This window comes from Orbicella faveolata, unplaced genomic scaffold (assembly GCF_042242905.1).
Source record: "Orbicella faveolata isolate gen_17 unplaced genomic scaffold, um_ofav_v1 contig_24, whole genome shotgun sequence".
Taxonomy (NCBI): Eukaryota; Metazoa; Cnidaria; class Anthozoa; order Scleractinia; family Merulinidae; genus Orbicella; species Orbicella faveolata.
The window spans coordinates 19,050,081-19,077,801 of NW_028301552.1; the positions used below are offsets into that span (position 1 = coordinate 19,050,081).

General features: G+C 37.7%; 4 protein-coding genes across 4 annotated transcripts; 2 read left to right on the plus strand and 2 right to left on the minus strand.

Moving 5' to 3' along the window:
- Positions 1-8,059: 8,059 nt before the first annotated feature.
- Positions 8,060-8,590, minus strand: LOC149110770 (uncharacterized). Its single transcript, XM_089291257.1, has one exon. The coding sequence runs from the start codon at positions 8,588-8,590 to the stop codon at positions 8,060-8,062; it is 531 nt and encodes a 176-aa protein (XP_089147383.1).
- An 88-nt stretch (positions 8,591-8,678) lies between these two features.
- LOC149110771 (uncharacterized) lies at positions 8,679-9,574 on the minus strand. Its single transcript, XM_089291225.1, has one exon. The coding sequence runs from the start codon at positions 9,498-9,500 to the stop codon at positions 8,679-8,681; it is 822 nt and encodes a 273-aa protein (XP_089147351.1). The 5' UTR covers positions 9,501-9,574.
- A 275-nt stretch (positions 9,575-9,849) lies between these two features.
- On the plus strand, positions 9,850-10,926 carry LOC110054719 (putative skeletal organic matrix protein 5). The gene is made up of 2 exons (XM_089291272.1): positions 9,850-9,885; positions 10,402-10,926. The coding sequence occupies exons 1-2, from the start codon at positions 9,865-9,867 to the stop codon at positions 10,924-10,926; spliced, it is 546 nt and encodes a 181-aa protein (XP_089147398.1). The 5' UTR covers positions 9,850-9,864.
- A 4,751-nt stretch (positions 10,927-15,677) lies between these two features.
- On the plus strand, positions 15,678-27,625 carry LOC110054729 (uncharacterized). The gene is made up of 8 exons (XM_089291188.1): positions 15,678-16,100; positions 20,294-20,550; positions 21,002-21,116; positions 22,418-22,540; positions 22,916-22,999; positions 24,858-24,891; positions 25,317-25,452; positions 25,969-27,625. Exons 1-8 carry the CDS (start codon positions 16,022-16,024, stop codon positions 26,491-26,493), a joined length of 1,353 nt encoding a protein of 450 aa, XP_089147314.1. The 5' UTR covers positions 15,678-16,021; the 3' UTR covers positions 26,494-27,625.
- The last annotated feature ends 96 nt before the right edge of the window (positions 27,626-27,721 follow it).

Genomic DNA, 27,721 nt, shown 5'->3' on the forward strand with positions numbered 1-27,721 from the left:
GAGTTGATCTCAAACAACTTTGCATGACGATTAAGGTACTTTTCAAGTCGACTCGGTTGAAGGATGTGATATCAAAACTCCTTCTGGACTGTATGCCAGAGGCTGTGAATTCATGAAAAGCTTTTAATCAGCATGCTGTATTTTGACAAATATAAATACTTGCCACGGCTCCATTCTTCCGATTTGTAAACTAATCAACAGCGACCACTGACCGATAATCTCTACGATCAGGGTTTCTTTTAACCTTTTTAACTTGGATCGATCTTTATTAAAATCTGTGAAGCATTTGAAAAGCGTATTATGAATCTTAGGGGCATTCAGTTCAGTAGCGAAATTGAAAGTGATCTGTTAAGCGACTCATCCTGAAGCATACAGCATGTAACTGCTGAATTGATATGTGCATAAGAAGAGCTCATTCATAAATTCATGACGTAAATGTCCGTTGGAACAAAACAAATCAAGCAAGTTTTCTGTTTGTTTTTTTGTTTTTTTTGTTTTTTTTCATTTCGTTTCTGCTACTAATACCTCAAACAAAAATAAAACGTTTTAGCTCTACATAATTGTTTCCAATCATTGATGTCTGATTTGAAACAAGAAACTGGAAGATATGATAATTAATTTTAACTCTTTAAACAGGTGTTTTTGTGATCAGTGGTAATTAGATATTGGACGATAAAGCGGCCACCATTATTTGTTAAAAGCAATAAACATAAAATGTAATATTTATAACTTAATATTACCAGTTTCCATAGCCGTTTAAAGTCAAATGTCTGCAACAGGAAATACGTGAATTAGAAATTCTCAGTGTAATTCGCCATGAATGCCCCTTTCATAAGTTGTATTTTTATTGCCATCTTTTTGGAATGTTGGATTCTAGTAGACTACGAGTAGTCCCTCTTTCGCTTAGTCCGTCGTGCGTGACGCGAAAGAAATTCGCGAGAAAAAAAATGGCCGCGCGAAATCCTGGGGGCTAGGAGCGCGCGAAAGGAGGGACTACCGCCTAAGCCCAAGAGTTTGCCCTTTCACGGCCGAGGGATTTTTCGGTGTAGGATTTCTCATCTTGACGTCCTCTTATTATCGCCTGTTATCAGTAGCCCCGGGAGATCTGAATAAAATTGCTCTGCTCTACTCTTCAAGTAGCCAGGCAAAAACATATGCGGTGAGAAGCATATCTTCGTTCAGTGTTCGTTCAGCGAAACTGTCAAAGAAGTTTTAAAAAGAAGACGGCGAATGAGGCCTCTTGTAACGATTTTCGCTGCGTCTAAAAGTTATTGCGAAAATTTCAACAGAGTTTCAACCGAGAATTTACATTATACATTATACATTATACATTATACATAGGAGATCATCCAACTGCGGTGAAATGTTTGCCGATAGCAGCGGAAAATTTCAGGTGAATGTCCGGTGTCAAGTGAGATTCCGGTTCAATCTTTCAAATGGATGGCAGAAAGGCCAAGCTCAGTGAATTTATATTCGCTGACTTAGACGATGCTGTTGAGGGGCGAAATCACTAACACGCTCGCAGTCGGGGTGGAGGCAGAAAGATTGCCGAACAAAACTCTGGATAAATTCAAATCTTTCCAAAGCGCCTGTTGGCAGATTCGCAAGAACATCACGGCTTGCGAAGCGCGATTCCAACGTTTCGATTTGCTCTGGTACCGCTTCGATTTGCTCCGGTTCCAAAACATTCTTGCAAGACGTCACAGGTATCTCGAATGTTGACAACACGTTGTCAACGCTCCTAACATAAGCCAATCATATTTTTGCGTTGTGAGAGCAACGCATAATTCGAACTCTTGGGCTTAGGCGGTAGTCCCTCCTTTCGCGTGCTCCTCGCCTCCAGGACTTCGCGCGGCCATTTTTTTCTCGCGGTTTTCTTTCGCGTCACGCACGACGGACTAAGCGAAAGAGGGACTACTCGTAGTCTAGGATTCTAGAGGCAAGGAGCTGTGAAGGTCAGTTTTCCTTTTTGTTGTTAATATTTTGAGAATGCTTTCGTTTAAATCACGCCAAGCTAGGCCATCTCCTCATGCTTATCAGACTCGACGGATAACAAGCAATACTTTTCTAGTACGTATCAAAGGAAATAATTCGCTGTAGGGTATGTTAGTAAAACTGTTGCATACGTTAGTTGAAACGCATGACTAACAAATTCTGTTCTTAGTCAAAGGAAAAAGTAAACCCGAAACAAAGTCCACTGAGGTTCAACAGGCTTCGACAATTTCTTGCCACCACAATTAATTTTTAGATCCAGCTGAAAACAACAGTTTTATGTGTTGAGTGAAATGTATATCGTTATAACGACGCCGTTTTCTAACATTTTCAAGTTCCTCTGCATATCATAATAGTACAAGCAACAGAATCATTGTATTTAATCAGTATCCAAGTTGAACAGTAGCGACCTACCTAAAATATTTACAACTACTTATGGTCTTAATTCTTCCAGGCGGCCAAATCCTGGAACGCACTTCCAAATCAATATCGCACTGTTCCGTATTTTAACACCTTCCGGAGATTAATTTTGTCCTGTAATATTGCATGAATTTATCTGCTTTGTTCCAATTTGTTTTTCATTTTTCTAATTCTAACATTAGGTAGCTCGAAGAAATTAAGAGCAGTGCTACTCTGTCAATTTTAGGGTAAATGAAGTTTTTGATGATGTCGCTTCTACTAGACTGGAAGGCATCGAGATTCTGTTTCTTCAGTTTTTTAATGGTTCTTTTTAAACTACGCCATGCTCAAAGGTTCTACATTATCTGCTACATGAATAAACCATCAACACTCAAATCACGTATTTAAATATCTTCAATGAAGATGTTTGGGCTTAATGGTGTGTAGGTCTAGTAAGTGCTACAGACATCACAGTTTGAATGCACAAGTTTAATCATACTAGCACTAGGCGTAAACACGAGAGAAACAAAAGTGATCGTAGGTGTGTGATGTGATTTTGCGTTCAAACTGTGACGTCTGTAGCGCTTACTAGACCTACATTCATTCAAAAAACTGTGGCGACTCGAATTCTAGAATTTGTACTTCAGAGTTCACAACAGTGAAGCAGCTAAGGAAAATGCGGTAGAAACCAGCAGATCGAACTTTCAGTGCCAACAAGCACTGGCGAAAGTAAAACACAAAACTACGCATAAAGAGGAACGTTTAATACTACAGAGTGGGTTGCATCATGATAATTCCCAGGAGCCACGAAGAAACGTGACATCCAAAGCAAAGAAAGTTCTAGTCGCTACATGGTGTGTGCTTGGAGGATATGAGACTTTATCTTATGTGAAAAATATTTCTTCAGTTTTCTGTCATTGATTCGTTTGATTTTAACCCGTTTTGTAAAACAGAAATTTGTTTCCACCAGGCCAGTTGTATCCAAGTTTGTTTGTTAGTTGTTTTCATATCTAAATATACAGCGACATTTTGCAAGATGATCAACTCAGTTAGGAGAGCTCAGCTTTTATGCTGGGTGGAATCTTACCTGCTACATGTACGGCGTATAGACTGTTTACCTAGTATTTTTTCTTGTTTAGTAAAAAAAGAGGTAATATTAGTGAAAATGATAATCATGATGACAATGAGGAAGGTTAAAGAAATGCAGCAACGTACATCGGTTATAATCATGCTAAATATATTTCTTTCAGAGGAATGTAAACATCATTTGAAGTTTAAAGAGGTGATCATTGGTAAACGTCTGATGAACCACGTGATTCGCAAAGCTGACATCATGGATCGTGAATTTTGTGGTGTGCTATGCTTCATGGAGCACCATTGTGTCAGTTATAATTTGATGAAAATAAGTGAAAATGGAAAACACCATTGCGAATTGAATAACGCTACCTACGAAGAGCACGAGGAAGTCCTGGAGAAAAACTCAAATTATGAATACCGTGGAGCAAAAGTAAGAGCGAGCCAGAAAAGCGGTTTTAAATTCTTCGAGGTTCTGATTTTTTCCCTAATTTATGTTACGCATTAAAAGACTGCTTGTTGTATCCTTTACAAGATAACAATGCTTTGAGCTGTACTTACATTTTAAAAGGCTCTGGAGGAATGGAGGAGATTATAATGGCAAACCGGCGCAGCGTTTATTAGCCCAAAATTGGCATCATTTATCCTCAACCTCTGCAGGAGGAAACGATCTTTCCAATGATACCCAGATCAGAGTGATCGGCCCAATGGAGCTGAGATATGCACAAAAATACTCAAAAAGTTGAGTGAAAAACTCAGAGCAAAATTTCCTGGCCCTACAAGTGGCTACTCCACGGCAAAAATTGCCTGTCTCGATGATGCTTTCTCAGAATGTTTTAAACTGAAAGCAAGCCCAGTAGAAGGTCAATCACTGCAGCAAAAAGAAAAGAAACGGAGAAAAAGGAATGACACTGCAAATGTGAGTCAGATATGAGCCTTTTTAAGTGTGTTTCATTACATTTTAACTTAGTAGCGATTACGATGCCGGATGCCTTGGTTGATGCGTTGAACTGCCTTATGAAGCTACGGGCCTGGGTTCGAAGCTTTGTCAGGGAGTGTTTTCAATTTTACGGTTCGGCGCTTGTGCACGCTATAATGCAGCCCATCCAATTACATTGTTTAATTATAAACCAATCGGATGCGAGTAGATGACTCTTGCGTCCGGTCCAGAGTGAAACCGTTTGGCCAAATAGCAAATTGGATGTTCAATACTAAATTCCACCTTTTCTGTCTAAATCCCTTGACATCTTCCGTGAATTTGGGGCATCAGTAATTCTTCCAACTGTCGTGTAAACGTATGTCCACAGAAAGGCTATCACTCTACTGTCAAAAATTATAATCTGTGGTTACTGAAATACGTGTGGTTGATACGAAAACGAAAATGTATTCAACGCATGGACTCGGAAAATACGAAAGGAATTCTAATGAAAACTCTTTTCTTTATCGTCACGTTTTCGTGATTGACTGAGAAATTTTCAAACGAAAATTTTGTTCCGCAAGAGTCAACTGCACAATTCTGATTGTTTTATTAACAACGAAATTGAACAGTTACCCTTGTAGCTTGCACATGTACCTACTCGTGTAAACATATGGTCAGAAAAACGTGGGGTTTAAATTACAGGTCACATTCCACAGGTCAGAGTACAGGTCATTGTGCTACAGTAACTAAACAGCACCAAGATTCAGTCTCCTAGCTCTAATATTCACGTGCACTCTGCGAAAATGTTGTTTTGGATCGAGGGAAAACTTTTGGCATAGTTATTCATCAGTAGAGAAGGGATTTTTACTCTTGACCAGTAGAATGTGACCTGTATTTTAGACCCGGGTACATTCGAATGTTCGGAAATTGAGTGGAGCCTCCTGTATAAAGATTATTATTATTATTATTATTATTATTATTATTATTATTATTAAATTTACTTAAGGGATTTTCCATTCAATTTGACTTTCCACCCAGAAGTTCCGGAATGTTCGGTTGATATGTCCGCTTTTCGAAAATTTAAAATTCCCAGTAAATTTCCGTAACATTTGTCCCCATCTCGAATTTTTTTTAAATTTTAGTTGACTGGAACGTGTCCCCGGTATGTACATTGTTTACCCTTTTTAAACGACTCCAAGGAATAAAAAAATTCAGATCACAAGAATAGAAGCTTAGGGACACGGTCCTAAATTATGTGCTAATGTTGATTTGCATAAACGAATTTTCGTTCTGCTTTTTTTTCGATGGTCGTTTTGTTTAATACTAAAAGTTTTAAAATGCTAACCAACGCCTTTCTATTTATTTGTTGATGCAGATTCCCCTTGTAAGGAGCTCTTCGACTTGACTTTGTAAGTAATTGATGAGTTAATTCAGAGTTTTACTCATATACCATCATAACATTTATAATGTACAAGAGAACGTAGTGATACTGCCTGAGTCCCTTCGTGATGTAGAGCTCAGAATGAAGCAGCTGCGCTCCAAATCAATAATTGAAAAGAGTGTTAAGACGTTTACGATATAAGCAGAAATTAATTGGGAAGGATCGATGTTAAAAATACCATTTTTATCCGACAATGAAATATCTGCTGCGTCTTCAAGCTCTTGTTCTGGCTAATCAAAAAAAAAAAAAAAAAAGAAAAGAAAAAAATACATATTATTATCCTCGAGTCGGTTAAAAGGTTGATTTGTCTGTAGAGTTTAACAACTCACTCTGCGGGCGAACTTTGGTAGTAAAAGCGAAATGTCAAATAGACCAAAAGTAAATGGTGTTTAGTAGTAATACACGCTCATATGACCGGTAACCAATCAGGAGCCGAGAAAGACAATAGGCTATTGTTTGGAGAACAATGGATGCTATTGTTTTCCAAATCCAAGATGGCCGCCACAAATTTCAGCCAATCAGGAGCCGAATTAAGAATTCAAGATGGCGGCGCCCACGAAAGTCGGCCATGTTGGAAAACAGCCCACCAGCCTCGACGGAGGACTGGGATCGGTCTCACAGATTTCCATGGCGACACAAATCACGCCAGGGTCACGCAAAAATTGTCATGCAACTTCAAACTCGATACTTACAGTGTCCTGTGGTCCTAAACGACAGAGGTCCGGTATTTAAAAACCAAACATCACACATTTTCAAATGTCACGAACTTTAATATCAACACCTTTTGGCCAACATTAAAAGATATGACGTCATTGCCATGTTGATCCAAAACGTTTGCGCTAAAATTACAGAAAGCCGGTCATTGTGTCTCAAATAAGATAGCACTATCAAAAGAAATGGAACAGAAATAATTTTATCCAGCGTGAATGTAATCTTTGACGAGTAACGAATAATAAGCGAAGACAAAAATTTATAGGCTAAAAGGTGAGAAGAAAAAAAAAATGCAATTGAAATGCTTCAAGTGAAAATGAATTGCTAATGACAGATTGCAATAAAATCTAAACTCCATGATCTCGACTGTTCCCTTGAGAAAAGCATCATTCAGAGGAATCTTGAACAAACAAAAGGCATTTTGGGCGACCATTGAAGCGGAATTAACATAATTAGTCAGAGATGAAACATGGAATAAATTAAAACCGAAAAGCACATGTTTAGAGGCTGAAATCATGATAGACTGTATCTTAACCCTTGAGAATAAAATCAAAGGAATTTCAAACAAACGTTTCGCGCTTGAAGTAAAGATTTAACTTCATTTACAAACACTGCAAATCGCTCCTAATTCAACAATTATAGTTGTCTAAGCGGGTTTCCAATAGCGCCAAAATAAACCACTTACATCAAACATAGTCCTTTCCTACAAAGCGTCACACAACTAGCAATCGCTCAACTCCATAGCCACGAAGACAGGAAAGAATGTTACGCTTAGAAAAGAAGACGTGTGCTGAACGTTGTCACAAGTAAAATGAATTCTATCAAGACCGATTGACTTATAAACTCGTAAAACAAAACAAAAACAAAAACAAAGAGTCTGAGTCTTTGCAACGTTTATTGAATAATGATAATAAAAATAATAACATGAGCTCCGAAAAAGAATTGATTGCAATTTTTTACTCTTTAAGTCTTGACCGTCGGTATTCCACAAAGTGCTGGGAACTAAACTCGTTTCCAGTTTCACAGACTCTTGGTCCCTGGCCCCAAAACGCACGATATTCTGCCCTAGTTTTCTTTGCTTTTGGTCATGAAGTCTTTGCCTGATCCGTTCCTTATTCTTGGCATAATAACTTCTCCAATACTCGTTGATCCGTTCCCTGTTGTTTTTACAGTATTAATTGTCTTCGGTAATTTCTGATGTGCTCCTTGTTCTCTTGACAATAGGCTCTCTGGCTGCTGGCGAGTCGTTCCTTGTTGTTTTCATACCATCTTTTACGACGGGTTTTGAGAATCTCGACGTTCTCTGCACGATATCTCTTTTGTTGGGCCAGGATTCGCTGTTTGTTCTTGGCATAATATTTTTTGTGGTAGGCCTTTTTACAGACAACCCTCTGGTCATTCCCTGACAGTTGATTGGAGGAATTCATCTTGCATGTGTAGCGTCTTACAAATAATGACTAAAACCCTGGAATCACACACTCTTATAAGAATCACATTGCTAATTCAGGTCTTAACCTCTTCTTCTACTTCCTCTTCGTCGCATCGTCGGGGAGTAACTTCTTCCGCATTAGTCTGTTTAGCAGGAATTTTCGTTTTGCCACTGCCGACTCGGCCGCTTCGTCAAAATCCATGTCGTCTTCCTCAATAAAGCGTTGAAGAGTCTTCATGACTTTACGGTGTATTGCGTCGTGTTTGATACAGTGAGTCCATTTTAGACGCTCTAAGTAAGTCCTTCGTAGCCTTCTTCTACTTACAGGTAATAGGACGTTGAAAGCAGCATTTTCGGCATAGTTTTGGGATTTTCCCTTATCCAGGAACTGCTGGACCTCTTTCAGGTAGGTTTCTTTGACGTCTTCCCCGACGTTTTGACGTAGCGGACTCCACGGATCTGGTTCATCGTCGTCCGCTTCTTCTTCCTCTTCGGAGCTGCTACTATCCTCATCTTCTTCCTGTTCCTCTTCAGGCTCCTCTTCATCCACCTCTTCTTCCTCTTCAACGTTCTCGTCATTGTTATCTTCCACGGGGCCGAAAATATCTGTTGAACGATCATCCATGATTCTCGTCGACCTTCACCCAAGACAACGTACTTCAAATGAGCCGAGTCGATTAAACTGATGTTTAATATACTATTTTGGGCAATGATCAGACATCCTCTCTCTTTCTTCGATGCCAGCGCGGGTATCCTTCGTGCGTCATGAGGTGACTAAACACGCGTTTCCTGTTATCACTGGCGGGATGTAAATCCAGGACCGTGTACCCAAACGGTCGTTCGGTCACTTTTTGATACGCGTCCATCGTGTCTTGCCAGCAAGAGGGAAAAGCTTGAAGCAGTAAATTCTTCATCCTTAATTGATCTCTTGGATTTTTGAAGGCTACGATGTAGTGGACGTTCCTGGAAATACTCTTGGCGTATTTCCCTGGTGGAAACATGTTTTGGCACAAGTACAACACGGTGATATTTTGATGATGAGAGTGTTTGGTGAATAAGTCTAGCAACGCTTTGTCCTCACCTCCCTCTGCCATCAAATCGTCCAGCACGAGTAATCCACCCTTCGGAAACCATGACTTGAGATGGTCTGACTCTGGAATCCCCTCGTGAAATTGCACACCAGCGTCTTCCATGTCTCTAAATCCGTCTTGCCACGCCTCGTAGCAATAATGAATCGTAGTGGGAGGGTTTACAGACAATTCGTCCAAGTGATCCAAGAGTAACGATTCGGTAAAACAAGTCTTGCCACAACCAGAAGGGCCCACGATCAAAATACTGGAGGGTGTCTTGAACCGAAACGCTTCTCCCATTTCTATTCTACTAGGGATCCCATGGTGCTTTTCGGTAGGAAATGTGATATTTGGGACATCTCGTGTCTTTTCTGATCCACTGCTTTGACAACTATGTTTTTCGTGACGAATTCTACTGTCTGCACGAGAGAATAGTCTATGACAATATCGACAATGAAGGGACATGACTCCTTGCTAGTTTGACTCAAAATGAATTGAGGCAGTTAATGCCTTAGTTTTATACATGATTAATGATCGAGTTGACGAGTATGGTGGAGGTGGTGGCGGTGGTGGTGGTGGTGGCAGTGGTGGTGGTGCAGGTAATGGATGTGGTGGTGGTGGTGACTGTGGTGGATGTGGTGGTGGTCGTGGTGGTGGTGGTGGATGTGGTGGATGTGGTGGTGGTGGATGCGGTGGTGGTGGTGTAGGTAATGGATGTGGCTGTGGTGATGAATGTGGTGGATGTGGCGGTGGTGGTGGTGGTGGCGGTGGTGGCGGTGGTGGTGAATATGGAATGGGATCTTGTGGTGGAGGTGGATGGACTCTGGTTATGAAAATTGATGGAACAAAGGTGTTTTATCCTCCTTTTTATGGTTTTGTTAGTATTCTTGCCGTGGAACTCACAGTAGATAATAAATAGATAATAGACGTGAAGTTTATAATGCTAGAAAACTGTATCTAACCCACATCGTTAACTGGAAATAGTTACCCTAAATTGTGTGGGGCATTGCTAAGAAACATTTCTTTTTGTCATACAGAGCTGATAATTGAGCCAACTAGGCCCATTAAGAAGCCACGTCCACTCAAAATTCAAGGAAAACGTAGTTACGAGTAAGAGTGCCGTTTCATATATGATTGAGCTCCGTATGTTGTATGAGGAATAGAGGCATTCGTCTATGGGCTTAGTCTCCTTCGCATATCTTTTTTTTTTTTGGGGGGGGGGGGGGGAATTTTGTGACCTACAAAATAACTTCCCAGACTGTGATTATTTTACACGGGATAAAACCCAAAAAACCTAAACTCATACTTGGCATGGTTTCCATACCAGAGATTCTTGGTCAAATGCTTACTATCTCTCGTTTTCTAGCAAACGTTCCACTACAATTCCAATCTCTGGAGCAACAAAGAAGCATTCAATATCGTGGGAGGGGAGACCGGGTTTGACACCCTTGAGACCAAGCTACCGACATATTGGAACACACCCTTTCTCAAAATCTGTCTCGGTATGAAGATTCCAGGCGAGGAGACCACGAATTTTATCACCATAAACAAGACCGCTGATTCCCTGCACTCCTTGATTGCTGACGGGCAATTCCGAGCCACATCACTGGGTCGTGACACGTGGAAAACGCTCTTTGGTTCCCAAGGCTCCTTGCAGGACAACTGTAACAGAGAAGGGTTCAATGCAGATGACGACGGACTGAACAGAGCCAAAGCAAGAATCGGTATCATTGGAAACAACGAAAACCACTGCAATACTTGTGATTCCAGAATCGGGTTTGGAACAGGAGGACGTCATGACGACTCCAACACTTGTGGAATTGAAGCAGTCGCTGCACCAGATAATGGAATCAAGCACATCAAAGCCATGGGATATATCTTAATTCAGTGACCTCGCATGCTAATTATAAAATAACGAATGATGGTCCAACTAGGAAAATGCCAGTTTTTCTTTTATTGATATCGCTATATTGACATTGCGATATCGATACGCATTGCACAGCAAGAGTAATTATTATTCTACTACATTACGCAATTATCCCACGTTAGGTCAAGAGAACGCGCAAAATATGAGCCCGTATTGCACCATAGAGTCGTATTTTGTTTTGGACATTCGCACGGGAGCCATCTGCGATCGGCTCCATTTTCGGATATTGTGAGCTGTATTTCAAAACTATAGGCCGAAAAAATGGAAAATAAGACATATACATTGCAGTAGTGGAATACTAAATCGATAAGTTTGTTTGTTTGAAGTGACTATCCCAAATAATCGAAAGCAATAGATAATTGCTCGGTAAAGGCCAAAGGGAGTACGGGCAGGGGTGTGGGAGAAAGGGGCATGTGTGTTAGTGGGGGAGGGGGGGGGGGTTAACTGCAGCCCCCACCGTTACGAAAATTGTCAAATATTTTGGGCAAAACGCTCACGATCCGGGTAAAAGCAATTGAAAAAAAAAAAAAAAAGCTAAAAACAAAAACACACACACACAAAGAAAAAAATGCAACAACAACAACAACAACAACAACAACAACAACAACAGCCAAAAAAAGAAACCTTCCAAAAGGTTTCAAGACTTGTAGGTTATTTTGTCGGATGTCTGCTTTGCCAAAACGGACTTCAAGTCAAAAGTTACCAGGGATCCAGGTATTCCGTTTTGAAAAAGCCACATGTCAGTTAAAGTTAATACAGAGATCCACGATATGGTTATTAATTCCCTTCCCATTTTCCCGTTTTGAGCCAGATCAGCTCCACAAAGAGCCGTCATGTACTATTTTTTTTTTTTTTTATTTTAAAATTTTTATTGACGACTTCGTGCGAGGAACTGATTGTTCATCGAGGTCATAGAATATGAGCTGTTTCAAAATTAACCAGCTTTGTAATTCAGTTATAAAAGTTTCATCAGACGAGTGAGTTGTGAACTTTTCGTGTCTACTGCAATCTGAGGGCGTTTGTATTTACTCACCCATTCGGGCATTACATAATGCCCTGAATTGTTTTTTTGTTGTTGTTTTTTTTTTTGCTTTTTAATACCGGCATCATGGAACTTCTTCCCACAAGTCCGAGGATGTTCGTACGCCGATTAAAAGCATTTCAATAGTAGCGTTAGAAATCAGGTTTGTAAAAATATACAACAATTATCAATCAGCTTCAAACATAATTAGAGTCAGTGGTAACCAAAGAAGTTGATAGAAATGCCAGCGCTTCGAGGAATTTAAGCAATTGAAGTGCCCAGCATTAGAGTCTAACGACACCTTTTCTTGATGGTGAGTTTGCCTTCCCTGTACTTTTTAAGATGTGTTGTGCGTTTCTCCTAGCCACTTTACATGTTTACATATGAGCTCGTGTCACACAGAAAGAATAAGTTCGGTTCCTTGCCAGTACAGCTCTCTGAGAGGCAAAATGGGAATGGCGACTTCTTCACTGATAATCTACGGAAATACAATGTGATGAATCTATGAGATGATCAAAATTTTAATACAGATATATGTTATGCTAATACTTTATGTTCTTTTAGAAACAATTCAGCCGAGGGAAATAAGATCCTCCCCGTTAAGAGCCTATTCTAAAGACAGATGGATAAATATAGAATACGAAATGAACATACAATGATAAAATTATAGCATTTCAAAGTCAAAATAAAGCGACGTTATCAAGGCATTTTGCTGTATGTTGGTCAGAACGGTGTTATAATTTCGCCTGAGAATGGTTCGAATTCAAAGCGTGAAATTGATTGTTGGATCGTCAAGATGTTGAAAAGTCATTACTTACTCTCCATTACAAGCCACTGCTTGCTCTCGAGGCTTGATAATAATAAAAACAATAATAAGCCAAGGCTTGTATTATTCTCTTAGGTGAGATTTTTAAAAAAGTTCTTTCACGAAGGTTGTGTGTTGTGATATGTTGTGTAAACGGCCAAAGATAGTGGCATCTCTTGCATTTCCAATTGCTGTGCCACGGTCTTGTTTTCGTCTCTGATGTTAGAGATCGGATCAGTTCCTCTCTGGGAAAGTTCCTCTTGAAGGGGCTTATCATAAGAAGGGGCAAAACACAAATGACATATGTTCACTACACTCCATCACTTCAAATACGCTCGTCATCCAAACATCTCCTTTTAACTCCGTCTCATATAACTTGAAAACATATGACGCAAGATCCTTCCAGTGGCAGCTCCTACAATATGGAATGCTGCACCATTTGAAATAAGAAATAGTTCGTCCGTGTCCGTCTTTAAATATAGACTTAAAACGTTTCTTTAAAAAATATTTTTAATATTTTTCAGACTAATGTTTTCACTTTTTGGATTATTTTTAGATGTTCGCTGATATTGTAAAGCGCCTTTGAACATTAGGATTCTGGTACAATATAAATCTCTTTGACAATCATCATCATCATCATCATTATTGTTATTATTATTATTATTATTATTTCTGATTGAAACTGACAAAAAATCAAGTCAATTTTTATTAAAAATTAATTACTAAGTGGCACTGAAGTCATAAGTTGGTTACTATGCTATCTAACGCATGCGCTATGAGATTTCAAGTTGAAAAAAAAAGTGTGGCAGACTTTTTCAAATTTTGTCTTTGTTTCTTCCATAAATTGATAAAAATATGTAGGTTCCCTTCAACAACTCTAGTAAAATCTCCACCATGTTTTTCTGAAAGCATTTTGTGCACGAGGAAAGATACAGAGTAATTATCAGTTATCATTTAGCCCAATTTTATGCGTTTCTTTTCTTTTTTTTTTTTTTTCGCTTTTAAATCTTTAGAGTCGGCTATTTGAAATGCAGATATCATAAATACGTAAACGAAAATTCCACCTCATATCCAAACGATCAATTTGGTATTCAACAATGAAAAGACGCAGTAGGAATCTTATTGTTACTCTACACTGATGGCTTCTTCTCAAAAATAGTAATAAAGATTCATGAAATGTTTTGCTGTTGAAGCGGGAAGAATTGTACCACTAAACTGTAAATTATACATCAAGCGATCACAGATCATACATACTTCTGCTCTAGTACTTAGCTCATTTATAAATGCATCACATAAGTGTTAGCTGGAACAAATTGAAGTAAACTGAAGTACATTGAAGTACATTGTGATGTAACTACATCACAAAATTTTCTGACCTTTTTTCCAACATAACTCAAATAATTTAATAACACTAGTGATTTGTTTTATTATTGTTTTTGCCCTTAAAGGAGAGATATGACGGTAAAAAAAGAAATGGAAGTGAAATATTACTTTAGAAACAGGTGTTTTTGATTTTAATACGACTTTGGTCTCATTTTAATTCCAGTCGACCCTGGTGGTAAAAATTTAACAAATTGGAAAATGATTTCGTGATATATGTGTATATTATATTTATATTTGCATTTCTATTTACTTTTGCCTAATTCGTCAAAAAGGAGATAAGGGTGATCTTTGTTTTAGCATGGTGAAGGAATTATTTGGACTACTGAAAGATAGACAGTCCTAAAATACAATATTTTATTAATTCCTCTCAACTTTTATGGCAAGTTTTGAAATTAACATAAGCATTGTGATGGTAATGGTAGCTGTTATTATTATTCAAATAGCATACCACACTCCAAAGAGAGAATATTAATTGTTTGAGGGTGCATCTTATTAGTCAAAAGCAGAGTCAAAATTGTCTGATTTTGTTGACGTCGCGGAATAGTTCGATTGTGTCAACTTAAATGAGCCCATAACCAGTCACGTTATTTTGAGTTATTTTGGCCACCAACGGAATCATCTTTAAACTGAATGAAACCTGAAAATAATAGTTTACTGAGATATAATAAACCGTAAAGAAACAAGGATTGTTAAGGATGGAAAAGACTGACGCGGTAGATTGACATCTGTTTGAGGTTATGCAACATAAAACCAAATGTATCAGTTATTAGAGGTGAGAATAGAAAACATTAACTGCAATTAAGTAATCCAACTCATAAAGGACCCCAAGAATTACGTTCAGCGTTGAGCCATGGTATTACATCTTTTATCCAGTGGATCGTTAATTTTTTATATATTTCTTCCAATGGTATATATGGAACAATGAAAACATATGAAATCGGTTTAAAGTAAAAACAAAATAATGTTAACGCTGTTTATGTGGCAAGGAAGTGGAAGCTCAAGATTTTGAAAAAGATGAGTAAAGAAGACAGCATTGTTTTCCTAGTCGTGTTGATATACCTCTTTTCGCTTAGTCTCCGAGACGATCTCTTTTAAGAACATATGTAACAGCCATTGAAGGTCGGTAGTGACGAAGTTAAATTTCAGGAGTTCCGTAGTTGTCTAAATGTAAATCTGCTTTACCCAGGAGCTTTACCCAGCCAGTCTTCTCCAGAGCAGCTCTTTTTAGGCCATTATTTGCAAAAATAAATAAGTGCATTAAAAAAAAAAAAAAAAAAAAAAAAAAGAACTGTGTGTAGGATTTAATTTAGTATCCCGGCCTTTCAGTTCTTATAATACTCGGCAAACTAAGCCCAAAGGAAAATGGCAGCTTTATTTGTTGTTTTAATTAACTCGAAATCCATTAACTTGAAATTTTAAGTAACAGCTACCAAACCTTTATGGTCGCCGTTCGCCGAAAAGAAAAATCTGTTTGAGCCTCAAGTATTTTTCTTACTAGTTCTACCAGAACTGCATCCTTACCAAGTTGAAAATTTTCATTTTTTAATTATTTTTTTATTTATTTTTATTTTGCAGCGGACCAGGTGATATTCACAGACAACCGCTCACAATACGTTTGAATTGTAGAGCAGAATTATCGAGAATTCTTTGTTTTAGCAGCACATCTAAGGCGTGGGAGATGCTTGGGTTCGCAAACCAACAATGATTGATTGAGCGCCCACCCCATGCATGGCTAAAACAAGCCAAATGAAAATAAACAAATTAGTTTTAAGTTAACTTAGCGTCAGAACGCCATATACATGAAAGGGTTTTTCGATCATTCAAAGTATAAACTTTCAATCTAACAGACTATGTTCTACATTTACACCTGCTGCACCTGTATCTTCATTTTCTCGTCTTGTCTAATTCCTGAGGCAAGAAGTTCTGAAGGTTAGTTTTCTTTGTTACTAGTAGAATCTTTGTGACTGCTTTCCAGTCTAAGCTAAATCTTTACACCTCTTGGCTATTAACAAAACACTAGGTTGATGAATATTGAAGAAAAAATCCAGTCAATTTGGCTTTTTTTACTAAATTATAAAGCCTGAAGTTTGATCTTACGTATGGAAACAACTAAAACTCGCTATTCAAAGGAAGTTATGATATAGTTCTACTACAACATTTATATTATTTGTCATTCATTTCTTGTGAGTAAGAGAAGATGATGTTGCTGTTAGTTGTAAAGAAGCGGATTTCATCATTTTTATTCAAACGTCGAAAAAGTGATTTTATTTTCATGTAGATAATGCATTGCAGGAAGCACCGTTAGTCTAAAAGCACTACGCCAGGCATCTTAATTTGTTCGACGTTTAATTCATCGTTTTTTAGGTTAATGTCCGCCACATGTTAGAGAAAATCAATTCACACGTTAACTACAAAAATGCATTTGAACGTCGTCGATCACTTAGTCTTACAACTATCCTTAGAATCCTAATTTCGAATCTTCCAAGTTAAAATATCGCATTAGATCGTGAAAAGAAAGGTCTCTGTATCACTCGGGGTGTTCTTTATTTGCTGATTTGCCGACACTGTATGGTTAAAAAAAAAAAAAACTGTCACGTGACAATGGGCAGACACGACTTAGTTCTGTTTAAATTCGCTTCTACTATTAGATAACAATGTGTTTAGTATTTAGGTTTCTTTTAACTTTGATCATTGGTGTGGGATGTGGCTTGAATAATAATAAAAAAAAATAAGTACAGTTATAAATTTAACAATTGATTCATGCTTTTAGTTTGGACAAAGCGAAGGAAGTGTGTAGAGTTGCAGAGTAATCTGATATAGGAGAGTTGTTCGAAGCGCAGCCACACGCAGCTTGAGTGGGGATGAAAATGGCGAAGCAAAGCGAAGTATAGTTAACCTTGTTCATGCCCAGAGCATGCATCATTGAATTACGATGTACCCTTGCTTATACTGAGAGTGATAGCACGGATATGCTAGAATACTGATAGCATAAAGGAAGAAGTGAAATGAGGTATATGTAGCGAATGAATGAGCAAACCAACAAAGAACGTAACGGGGAAACGAAGGAACGATTTAGCGGACAAAAAATTACAAGGAATGAATGAACGGACAAACGAAAGAAAAAAAGAAAACTTTAAACCTACTCTGATCTTCTGAAAGGTATTGGAATCCGTGATCTGGTTTTCTTATTTCTATGGCAACTCGATATTTTATTTTTCAGTGTTTTTTTTATAATTCATAAGTAAAAACAATAATTAAATTACTAAATGATTTATATTTGTGTAATTTATGTACGCCACCGATGGTCTGAATAGATCTCACTCTTACAACTTTACATGACGATTGAGATAGTTTTGAAAGTCGACTCGATTGAAGGCTGTGATAATAAAACTCTTTCTGGTGCTATAATATAATTTGATACCAGAGGCTGTAATTTCACGAAATGCTTTTAATCAGCATGCTGTATTTTGACAAAAACAAATATTTGCCACGACTCCATCTTCCGCTTTGTAAACTAATCAACAGGGACCACTGACTGATAATCGATCTCTACGACAGGGATTTCTTTTTACTTTTTTAACGTAACTCGGATCGATCTTTAGTAAAATTTGTGAAGCTTTTGAAAGCCTATCATAAATCTTAGGAGCATTCAATTAAGTTGCTAAATTGAAAGTGATATGTTAAACGACTCACCGTGAAGCATACAGCGGGTAACTTGGTTGAATTGATATCTGCATAACAGGATTAAGAGCTCATTTATAAATTCATGACGTTAATGTCCGTTGGAACAAAACAAATCAAACATTTTTTTTTCTGATCTTTGTTTTGTTCCTGCTAGTAATACTTTAAACAAAAATAACATGTCGTAGCTCTACAGAATTTTTGCCAATCATTGATGTATGATTTGAAACAAGAAACTGGAAGATAAATTATAATAATTTAAGTCTTTAAACAGGTGTTTTCGTTATCAGTGGTAGTTAGATATTGGATGATAAAGCGGCCTCCCATTATTTGTTAAAAACAATAAACATAAAATGTAGTATTTATAAGTTAATATTACCAGTTTCCATAGCCGTTTAGAGTCAAATGCCTACAACAGGAAATACGTGAATTGGAAATTCTCAGTGTAATTCGCCATGAATGCAATTTTCATGAGTTGCATTTGTATTACCATCTTTTTAGAGTGTTGGATTTCAGAGGCGAGAAGCGCTAAGGGTCAGTTTTCCTTTTTGTTGTTAATATTTTGAGAATGCTTTCGTTTAAATCACGCCAAGCTAGGCTATCTCCTCATGCTTATCAGACTCGGCGGATAATATAGAAGTCACCACTTTTCTAGTGTGTATCAAAGGAAATAATTCGCTGTTGCGTATGTCAATGATATTGTTGCATTCGTTAGTTGAAACGATTTCCATGACTAACAAATTCTGTTCTCAGTCAAAGAAAAATGTAAGCCCGAAACAAAGTCCACTTAGGTTCAACAAGCTTTGACAATTTCTAGCCACCCAAATTGATTTTTAGATCCAGCTGAAAGCAACAGTTCTGTGTTGAGTGAAATATAACGGCGCCGTTTTCTGACATTTTCTCTCTGCGCATCATAATGGTACAAGCAACAGAATCATTGTATTTCATTATTATCCAAGTTGAACGGTAGCGACCTACCTAAAATATGTGCAACTACTTATGGCCTTAAGGTCATTCCTCACATTTGCATTGCGCATCCTTACTGCGCATAATTTATGGCGTCAGCGCGCGCTCGTGCACGCGCATATTGAAAACATGACAGATTTGCCTTGATATTGAGCTCTGTCAGTTGAAAAATGGCTCTAGCTCACCAACGAGCACGGGCACCCCAATTTTTTTCCAGTCATTGTAATCAACTAATCATAAGTTTTGCACGAGAAAAGACTGATCTAATTTCTTATGCTGAAAATTGAATAAATAAGAAAAATAGCAGACACACTGTGGTCTTTTCTATTTTGCAGTCGGTAACCACGTCAAGAAATTTGGTTCAAATTTTTAATCAAGGATTTAGCTTTCTGCCTGAATCAAACTTAAAATGTTTATTTGTGTTCGACACAATGTATTGACTGTAGTTTAATGCGTGTTCTTATGAGTCTGGGTTCACAAAGATTTTACAATTATTGGGAATGCGTTTTTATAATAAGCATTAAATAATGCGAAAGCGAGGCATTTTCAATGCCTCACTGCTCCTTAATGAGCATGGGCACCCCCTTTTTTTATTTCAAAATTGAAGTTATAATATGATAAATATTCAGTGGAGAAAGTGTGAACAAAACTCTATGGTCACTTTTATTTCAGAGGAATTACCTTAATTCTTCCAGGCGGCCAAATCCTGCAACGCACTTCCAAATCAATCTCAATTTGTTCCGTATTTTAACACCCTCCGGAATTTAATTTTGTCCTGCAATACTACATGAATTTATCAGCTTTGTTCCAATTTGTTTTTCATTATTTGTAGTTTTTAACATTAGATAGCTCGAAGAAATTAGCAGCAATGCCACTCTGTTAATATTTAGGATATATGAAGTTTTTGATGATGTCGCTGCTATTAGGCTGGAAGGCATCGAGATCCTGCTTCTTCAATGTTTTAATAGTTCTTTTTAAACTGCGGCTTGCCCAAACGTTCTTCGTATCTGCTATATGGGAAGACTCGAAATCACGTAGCTAAATATCTTCAATATAGAGATGCTTGGGCTTGTCATTGGTGTGTGCCTGGAGGATATGAGACTTTATCTCATGGGAAAAATATTTCTTCAGTTTTCTGTTATTGATTCGTTTGACTTTAACCCGTTTTGTAAAACAGAAATTTGTTTCCACTAGGCCAGTTGTATCCAAGGTTGTTTGTATGTTGTTTTCATAACTAGATATACCGCAACATTTTGCAAGATGATCAACTCAGCTAGGAGGGCTCAACTTTTATGCTGGGTGGAATTTTACCTGCTACATGTACAGCGTATAGACTGTTTACCTGGTATTATTTCTTGTTTAATAAAAATAGGAAGTGATATTAGTGAAAATGACGATCATGATGACAGAGAGGAAGGTTATAGATATGCAGCAACCTACCTCGGTCATGATTATGCTAAATATATTTCTTTCAGACGAATGTAAACGTCAATTGGAGTTTAAAGAGGGGTGCATTGGTGAACGTCTGATGAACCACATGATTCGCAAAGCCGACGTCATGGATGGTGAATTTTGTGGTGTGCTATGCTTCATGGAGCAGAATTGTGTCAGTTATAATTTGATGACAATAAGTGAAAATGGAAAACACCATTGCGAATTGAATAATGCTACCCACGAAGAGCACGAGGAAGACCTGGAGAAAGACTCAAATTATGAATACCATGGAGCAAAAGTAAGAGCGAGCCAGAGAAGTGATTTTAAATTATACGAAGTTCTGATTTTTTGTTACACCTTTACTGACTGCTTGTCGTATCTTTTACAAGAGAACAATATTCTAAGCTTCACTTGCATTTAACAAGGCTCTGGAGGAATGAAGGAGATCACAATGGCAGATTGATGCTGCGCTACGTTTTAAGATAGAATCTGTTCATACCCTGTCATTGTTAATTTGTTTTCACACAGGAATGTTTATATTTTATACAAAATTCCACATAGGGCGTTTCAAGAACTCTTGTGGAAACATGCCATGGATAGCTTTTGCCTTTAACGATACTTAGCGATCGAGATTTTTTCCATTTTTATTTCAACCGCTGTAATTTAATGTATTTTAATCTTTTGATTTTGCTTTTTATCTATTTACTATTATAAGTAATAACTCTTTTAATATTTCTTCTACGTATTAGAATCCTTGCGCCAGTGCCCCTTGCTATAATAAAGCAACCTGTCAAACCGGTTTTACAGCAAAAGGATACCGTTGTTTATGTCATGCAGGATTCACCGGTCAGGATTGCAAAACTGGTAAGAAAAATATAGCTCAGTGAGAGCTTTTTTAAACGGAGCCTCTTCACACCATGTCACGGAAGCCATATTGAAGTTCTTAAATTATGAACTCCCAGAGGAGACAGGTTCTTTTCACAAGCAAATATTTCCTATCGTGTGGGATGACCATTTACACGTAGACTACTATTAATGAGACATTTCCATCTACAAGATGCAAAATATATTTTTTTAATCAGAAAATAGACTGAAGCGAAAAAATTGAATTGAAGTTATTACTATTCTTGTTTTCAACGCTTTTGGTGATCAGTGATTTAAAAGGGTTACTCCCCGGGATAAACTTACAAACGCAGTGTCGATAACTGAAATCCATCGTCCACTCTCCTTATATATTTCCTATGTGTAGCTCTATTTGTTTGACGACTTGCCCTCGAAAGCTGTACTTATCAAGAGTCTGGTAAAGCTCGCTTTTAGGGAACACTCTGGACGAAAGCCCGCGCTAAAAGCTTTACATCTACATTTGGCACTACCAAAGATAATTTATATTTTTATCTTAAAATGAACAAGTGATTTGCTCAAATACACACACACACACACACACACACACACACACACACACACACACATATATATATATTGTAAACCTACAAGCTATCTATTTACCTGCTTATTTTCATGAACATAAAAAAAGGTGGGAAAAATGAATTAACTCTAAAAAGACAAGAATATTAAAGACGTCTATATATTTATACATGTTTGATATTTACAATACAATACAACACATGAATTTATATAGCGCTCATTTCCAAAGATTAATGGCGCTTTACAATGTTTGTGATATAAACATTTGAAATAACGAGCTAATCAACGAACTGTCTAGAATGTAAGACACAATCGTACTAAATAAATCATTCAGCATTTTGTACAGGCAACGTTAGCCAATGAGACATATGTATCTTATCATATGAATAATTAGAATATTTATATATTTGTATTTGTATTTGTATTTGTATTTGTATATTTGTATATATATTTTTAAATTTTAATAAGTGGGGACATCCCTAGTATGGTGCCATTACGCTTTTGGTTGTCTCCTTCTCCACTGCTTTTTGTTTTTGTCTGTTTTTTTTTTTCTTTAGTTAGCTATCTTAATTAGTCACAATGTATTCGTATTGTATGGAGTAAATTATAATAAATAAATAAATAAATAAATAAATGTACGCTTCTGATAAGTTCGGAGGCAAAAAAGCTAGGTTAAATCTTATTCCTTCAAGATTGCAAGCTACTCCAAGCTAGTTAAATGAATGCAATTCAATTTTTAGACATTGACGAGTGTGCCGCAGGAACATCCAGTTGTGATACTAATGCTGGGTGTGTTAACACCAAAGGATCCTACAACTGCATTTGTAAACCTGGTTATCAGGGAGATGGAAAAATATGTGAAGGTCGGTTTTTTTTGGTATTTCACAATTCAAAGGTAACAATAGTGCACGCGCGCAAGTCTCTAATACAGCAACTGAAATATCAATTCTGATAATTTGAAGGACATGGCAAGATTATTACTAAACAGTCGACATTAAAGTCCTGGGTACTAAATACTACTTAGTGTTCCTATAGGTTTGTTGGTGCTTTAAAAAGAAGATACTTTCATGTTTTGAAAGCCAATATGTTCCTTAAAATTACACAGGGAGAGCTAACTTTCCTTCATTTGCTACATTTGGCCTTCGACGCATTGTTCCTTGTCTGGCAAACACGCATGCGCATGATACAGAGGTAAATACAAACGCGGTTGAATTCATCGCAGACTTCTCTCTTTCCAGATGTCGATGAATGTACCACAGGAGCACACAACTGTTCTGCTGATATTTCCTGCAACAATACCAAGGGATCATATAACTGCAAATGTGAGTCAGATATGACCCTTTTCGTGTGTGCGCTTTTGATTGCATTTTAACTTAGGGCTAGATTACGATGCCGGATGCTGTGGTTGATGCGTTGAGCCACCTTAGGAAGCTACGGGCCTGGGTTCGAAGCTTTGTCAGGATGTTTTCAGTTTCACGGTTCGACGCTTGTACACGCTGTAATGCAGACCACCCAATTACATTGTTTATAAACCAATCGCATGCGAGTAGATAACTCGTGCGTCTGGTCCAAAATAAACCGTCTGGCCAGATAACAAATTCGATGTTCAATACTAAACTTCACCTTTTCTTTGTAAATCCCTTGCCTGACATCTTCTGCCAACTTTCATGTAAACATGTGGCTACAAACAGGCTTTCATTCTGCCCTCACAAAATTATAATCTGTGATTACTGAGACACGTGTGGTTGATACGAAAACAAAAATGTACTTAACGCATGGACTCGGGGAATACGAAAGGAATTATAATGAAAACTGCCTCTAATATCGTCACGTTTTCGCCACTGACTGAGAAACTATCAAACTGAAATTTCCCGCAAGAGAGTCACCTGCACTATTCTTTCTGACCGTTTTATCCACAATGAAATTGAACGATTACCGTTGTAGCTTGCACATGCACCTAGTCGTGTAAACATATAGCTACAAAAACGCTCATTTTTTTCCTTTGTCTTTCAAATCCAGGGCCAATTTAAAAAAATGAAAAATTAACATAGTTAAAAATTAGCAAGAGGTTGATTCAGTTTTTTTAACTCGTGCGTCTGTTCTAAAATAAAACTTTACTTTTCTGTCTTCGAAAAACCTTAATGCTAAAAACAGAAGCAGTGAAAAACAAAATTGCAGAAGAGGGTTAAAATCTCGATCAATTTTCATGCTAGATCATTGACAATATTTCTTTGAACAACTGACCCGGGCTGTTCAAAAGGTGGATAATGCTATCCACCGGATAAATCACTATCCAGTGGGTAGCGTGGTTTCTTTTGTTAACACTTATCCACTGGATAGCGATTTATCGATCCGGTAAATAGCATTATCCAGCCTTTTAACAACCGGGGTCTGGATGGCAGCAAATTAAATTTGACCAAAGAGCCAGCCTGAGGTATTTTTCAGTCGACAAAAAAACTCTGGATTGAGTTTCCGGAATTTTCTAGTGGCAACCGGAACAGAATTTTCCCGAATTTTCCGGAAAGAGGACAACCTCACGAGGTACACCCAAATTTTCAGACATTTTAAACCTGAATTTCGTTTATTTTGATTTCGCTCTCAGAAGTTCCTGATTTTTGGGTTGAATTGTGCGTTTTTCTGAAGTTCAAAACTCTCAGTAAATTTCGGTAACATTAGTTCTCATCTCGAACATTTTGGAATTTTATTTGAATGGAAAGTGTTCCTGGTATGTTTCCGTGCGCTAGGAGATATTGTTTACCTTTTGAAAACGACACCATGGAAAAGAGAAAGTCAAATTCACAAGAATAGAAGCAAAGGGTAACGCTCTTAAAAAGTATTTGCTAATGCTGATTTACATAGAGTATTATCGTCCTCGATATTGATTGATTGATTGATTAATTGACTGATTAATTGATTGATTGATTGATTGATTTACCATGTAAGTCCAAATTCAAAGCTAAATATATAGGACTGCGTTAGCTAATCAACTAATACATATAATAAATCGCAAACATAACTAATAAATCGTAAAAATACCTTCTTTTGAAGACTCAAGCGATTCCGGCGATGCAATATGACGGGGGCATCTGTTCTCGGCACTCCTTTAGAGTCCTTGGCAGGAATGAAGACTTATATAATTTAAATGTTAACCAATGCCTTTCTGCTCATTTGTTGCTACAGATTCTACTTGCAAGGAGCTATATGACTTGACTTTGTAAGTGATGGGTTTATTCAAAGTTTTACTTATATACCAGCATGAAATTTACAATGCACAACACGACGTAGTGATACGGCGTAAATATATCTAAGTCCTTTCGTGATGTAGGGCACGATTTGAGCGGAATGAGGTAACTGCGTTCCAAATCAATACTTGGAAAGAGTGTGAACAAGTTTACAATATAATCAGAAACTCATCAAAAAGGGTATTAAAAAATTTAATGTTTATCCGATTGAAAGATAACTCCCGAGTCTTCAAGTTCTTGTCCTGGCTTCAGTATTAAAAACATATTTTTAGTCTCGAGTAGATTAAAGATGAATTCGTCCCCGGATGTTAACCACTTACTCTGCGGGTGAAATTTGGCAGTAAAGGCAAAATATCGAATATACCAGAACTAAATGGTCTTTTTTTCTGAAATTCAGAACCAGAGAAAACAAAGCCTACGACCTTGACGTAGGATCCGAAAATACTCCTGTCTACTGTGTAATGGTCGACACTGGAATGGGAACATGTGGTGGAGGTGGATGGACTCTGGTCATGAAGATTGATGGAACACAGGTATTTTATCCTCATTTTTATAGTCTTGTTATTATTCCTGCCGTATAATTCACAGTAGATATGTAATAGATAGACAATACGTGTAGATGTGAACTACTCTGTTTATATTGCTACAAAATGGTATCTAGGACCACATCGTTAACTGAAAATAGTTATCCTAAATTGTGTAGGGCATTGCTAAGAAACATTTCTTTTTGTCAAAGAGAGCTTATAATCGAGCCAACTAGGCCCATTAAGAAGCCACGTCCACTCAAATTCAAGGAAAACGTAATTACGAGTAAGGTTACCGTTTCATTTGATTGAGCTCGGTATGCTGTGCGAGGAATAGAGGCATTCGTCTTCGGGCTTAGTCTCCTTCGCATATATTTTTTTGGGTGAATTTTGTGAACTACAAGTTAACTTCCCAGACTGTGATTATTTTACACGGGATAAAACCCGAAAAACCTAAACGCATGCGTGGCATGGTTTCCACACCAGAGATTCTTGGTCAAATGCTCACTATCTCTTGTTTTCTAGCAAACTTTCCACTACAATTCCAATCTCTGGAGCAACAAAGAAGCATTCAATATAGTAGGAGGGGAGACTGGGTTTGACACACTTGAGACCAAGCTACCGACATATTGGAACACACCCTTTTCCAAAATCTGTCTCGGTATGAAGATCCCAGGCGAGGAGAGCACGAACTTTATCACCATAAACGAGGCCGCTGATTCGCTGCAATCATTGATTGCTGACGGGCAATTCCGAGCCACATCCCTGGGTCGTGACACGTGGAAAACGCTCTTTGGTTCCCAAGGCTCCTTGCAGGACAACTGTAACAGAGAAGGGTTTAATGCAGAATGCCACGAACTGGGCGGAACCAAAGCAAGAATCGGTATCATTGGAAACAACGAAAACCACTGCCGCACTTGTGATTCCAGAATCGGGTTTGGAACAGGAGGGCGTCATGACGACTCCAACACTTGTGGCATTGAAGCAGTCGCTGCACCAGATAATGGAGACAGGCACATCAAGGCCATGGGATATATCTTAATTCAGTGACCTCGCATGCTAGTTATGAAATGACGGATGATGGTGCAACTAGGGAAATGCTAGTTTTTTTTTTGTTTTTTTGTTTTGTTTTTTTAATTAACTGATATCGCTAACTTGACATAGCGATATCGATACACATCGCACAGCAAAAGAAATTGTTATTCTACTATTACGCAATTACCCCACGTTAAGTCAAGGGAACGCGCAAAATATGAGCCCTTATTGCACCATAAAGTCATATTTTGTTTTGAGATGTATTTCAAAAACTAGAAGCCGAAAAACGGGAGAAAATACGACATATACTTTGCAACAGTGGAGTACTAAATCGATAAGGTTGTTTGTTTAAAGTGACTATCCCAAAGAGTCTAAAGCTTACAGTCAAAAGGTCTGCGGGATCCAGGTATTCCGTTTTGGAAAAGCCACGTTTCAGTTAAAGTTAGTATAGAGATCCACGATATGGACATTATTTCCGTTCCCAATTTTCCATGAAGAATGGAACGAACAAAGACCAAGGCTTTTAGCTTTGTGGGGCTTTCAAAAGAACTGTTGATCCAGATTTGCTCCACAAAGAGTCGTCATTTACTTATTTATTTCTGTTTAATTTTAAATTTCTCTTGAAGATTTCCCACGAGGAATGGGTTGTTGATCGAGGTCATAGAATAATCTCTGTTCCAAATTTAACGAGTTTCGTAATTATAAAAGCTTCATCAGACGAGTGGATTGGGAACTTTTCGTTTCTGCTGCAATCTGAGGACGTTTGTATTTACTCAACCATTCGGGCATTACCCAATGCCCTGAACTCTTTTTTGCTTTTTAATAACGGCATCATGGAATTTCTTCCCACAAGTCTCAAGATGCCCGCACGCCTACGTTAAAAGCACTTCAACAGTGGCGTTCGAAATCAAGTTTGTAGAAATATACAATAATTATCGAGCAGTTTAAAAACAAACAAAAAAAAGCCTAAAAAAGCGATAAATCAAGTGCTTCTTAGCAGTTACAAACGAAGCTGGCATTACAAACACAAGTTCCTGGATTATACAAATGTACTTCGCTTTGGGTATCATTGTTCTGTCTATTGTACCATGGGCGCATCGTAATACAAAATAAGGTTTGACGTGTAAATGGTACATGAAAACATGAAGGAGAGATAGAGGATTTAGTTCCGTTAACTTTGTTTCCTTCGTGTGTATAAGTCACAAGTGAAACATTAAGGTAGTCACTTGTTGATATTGCTTTT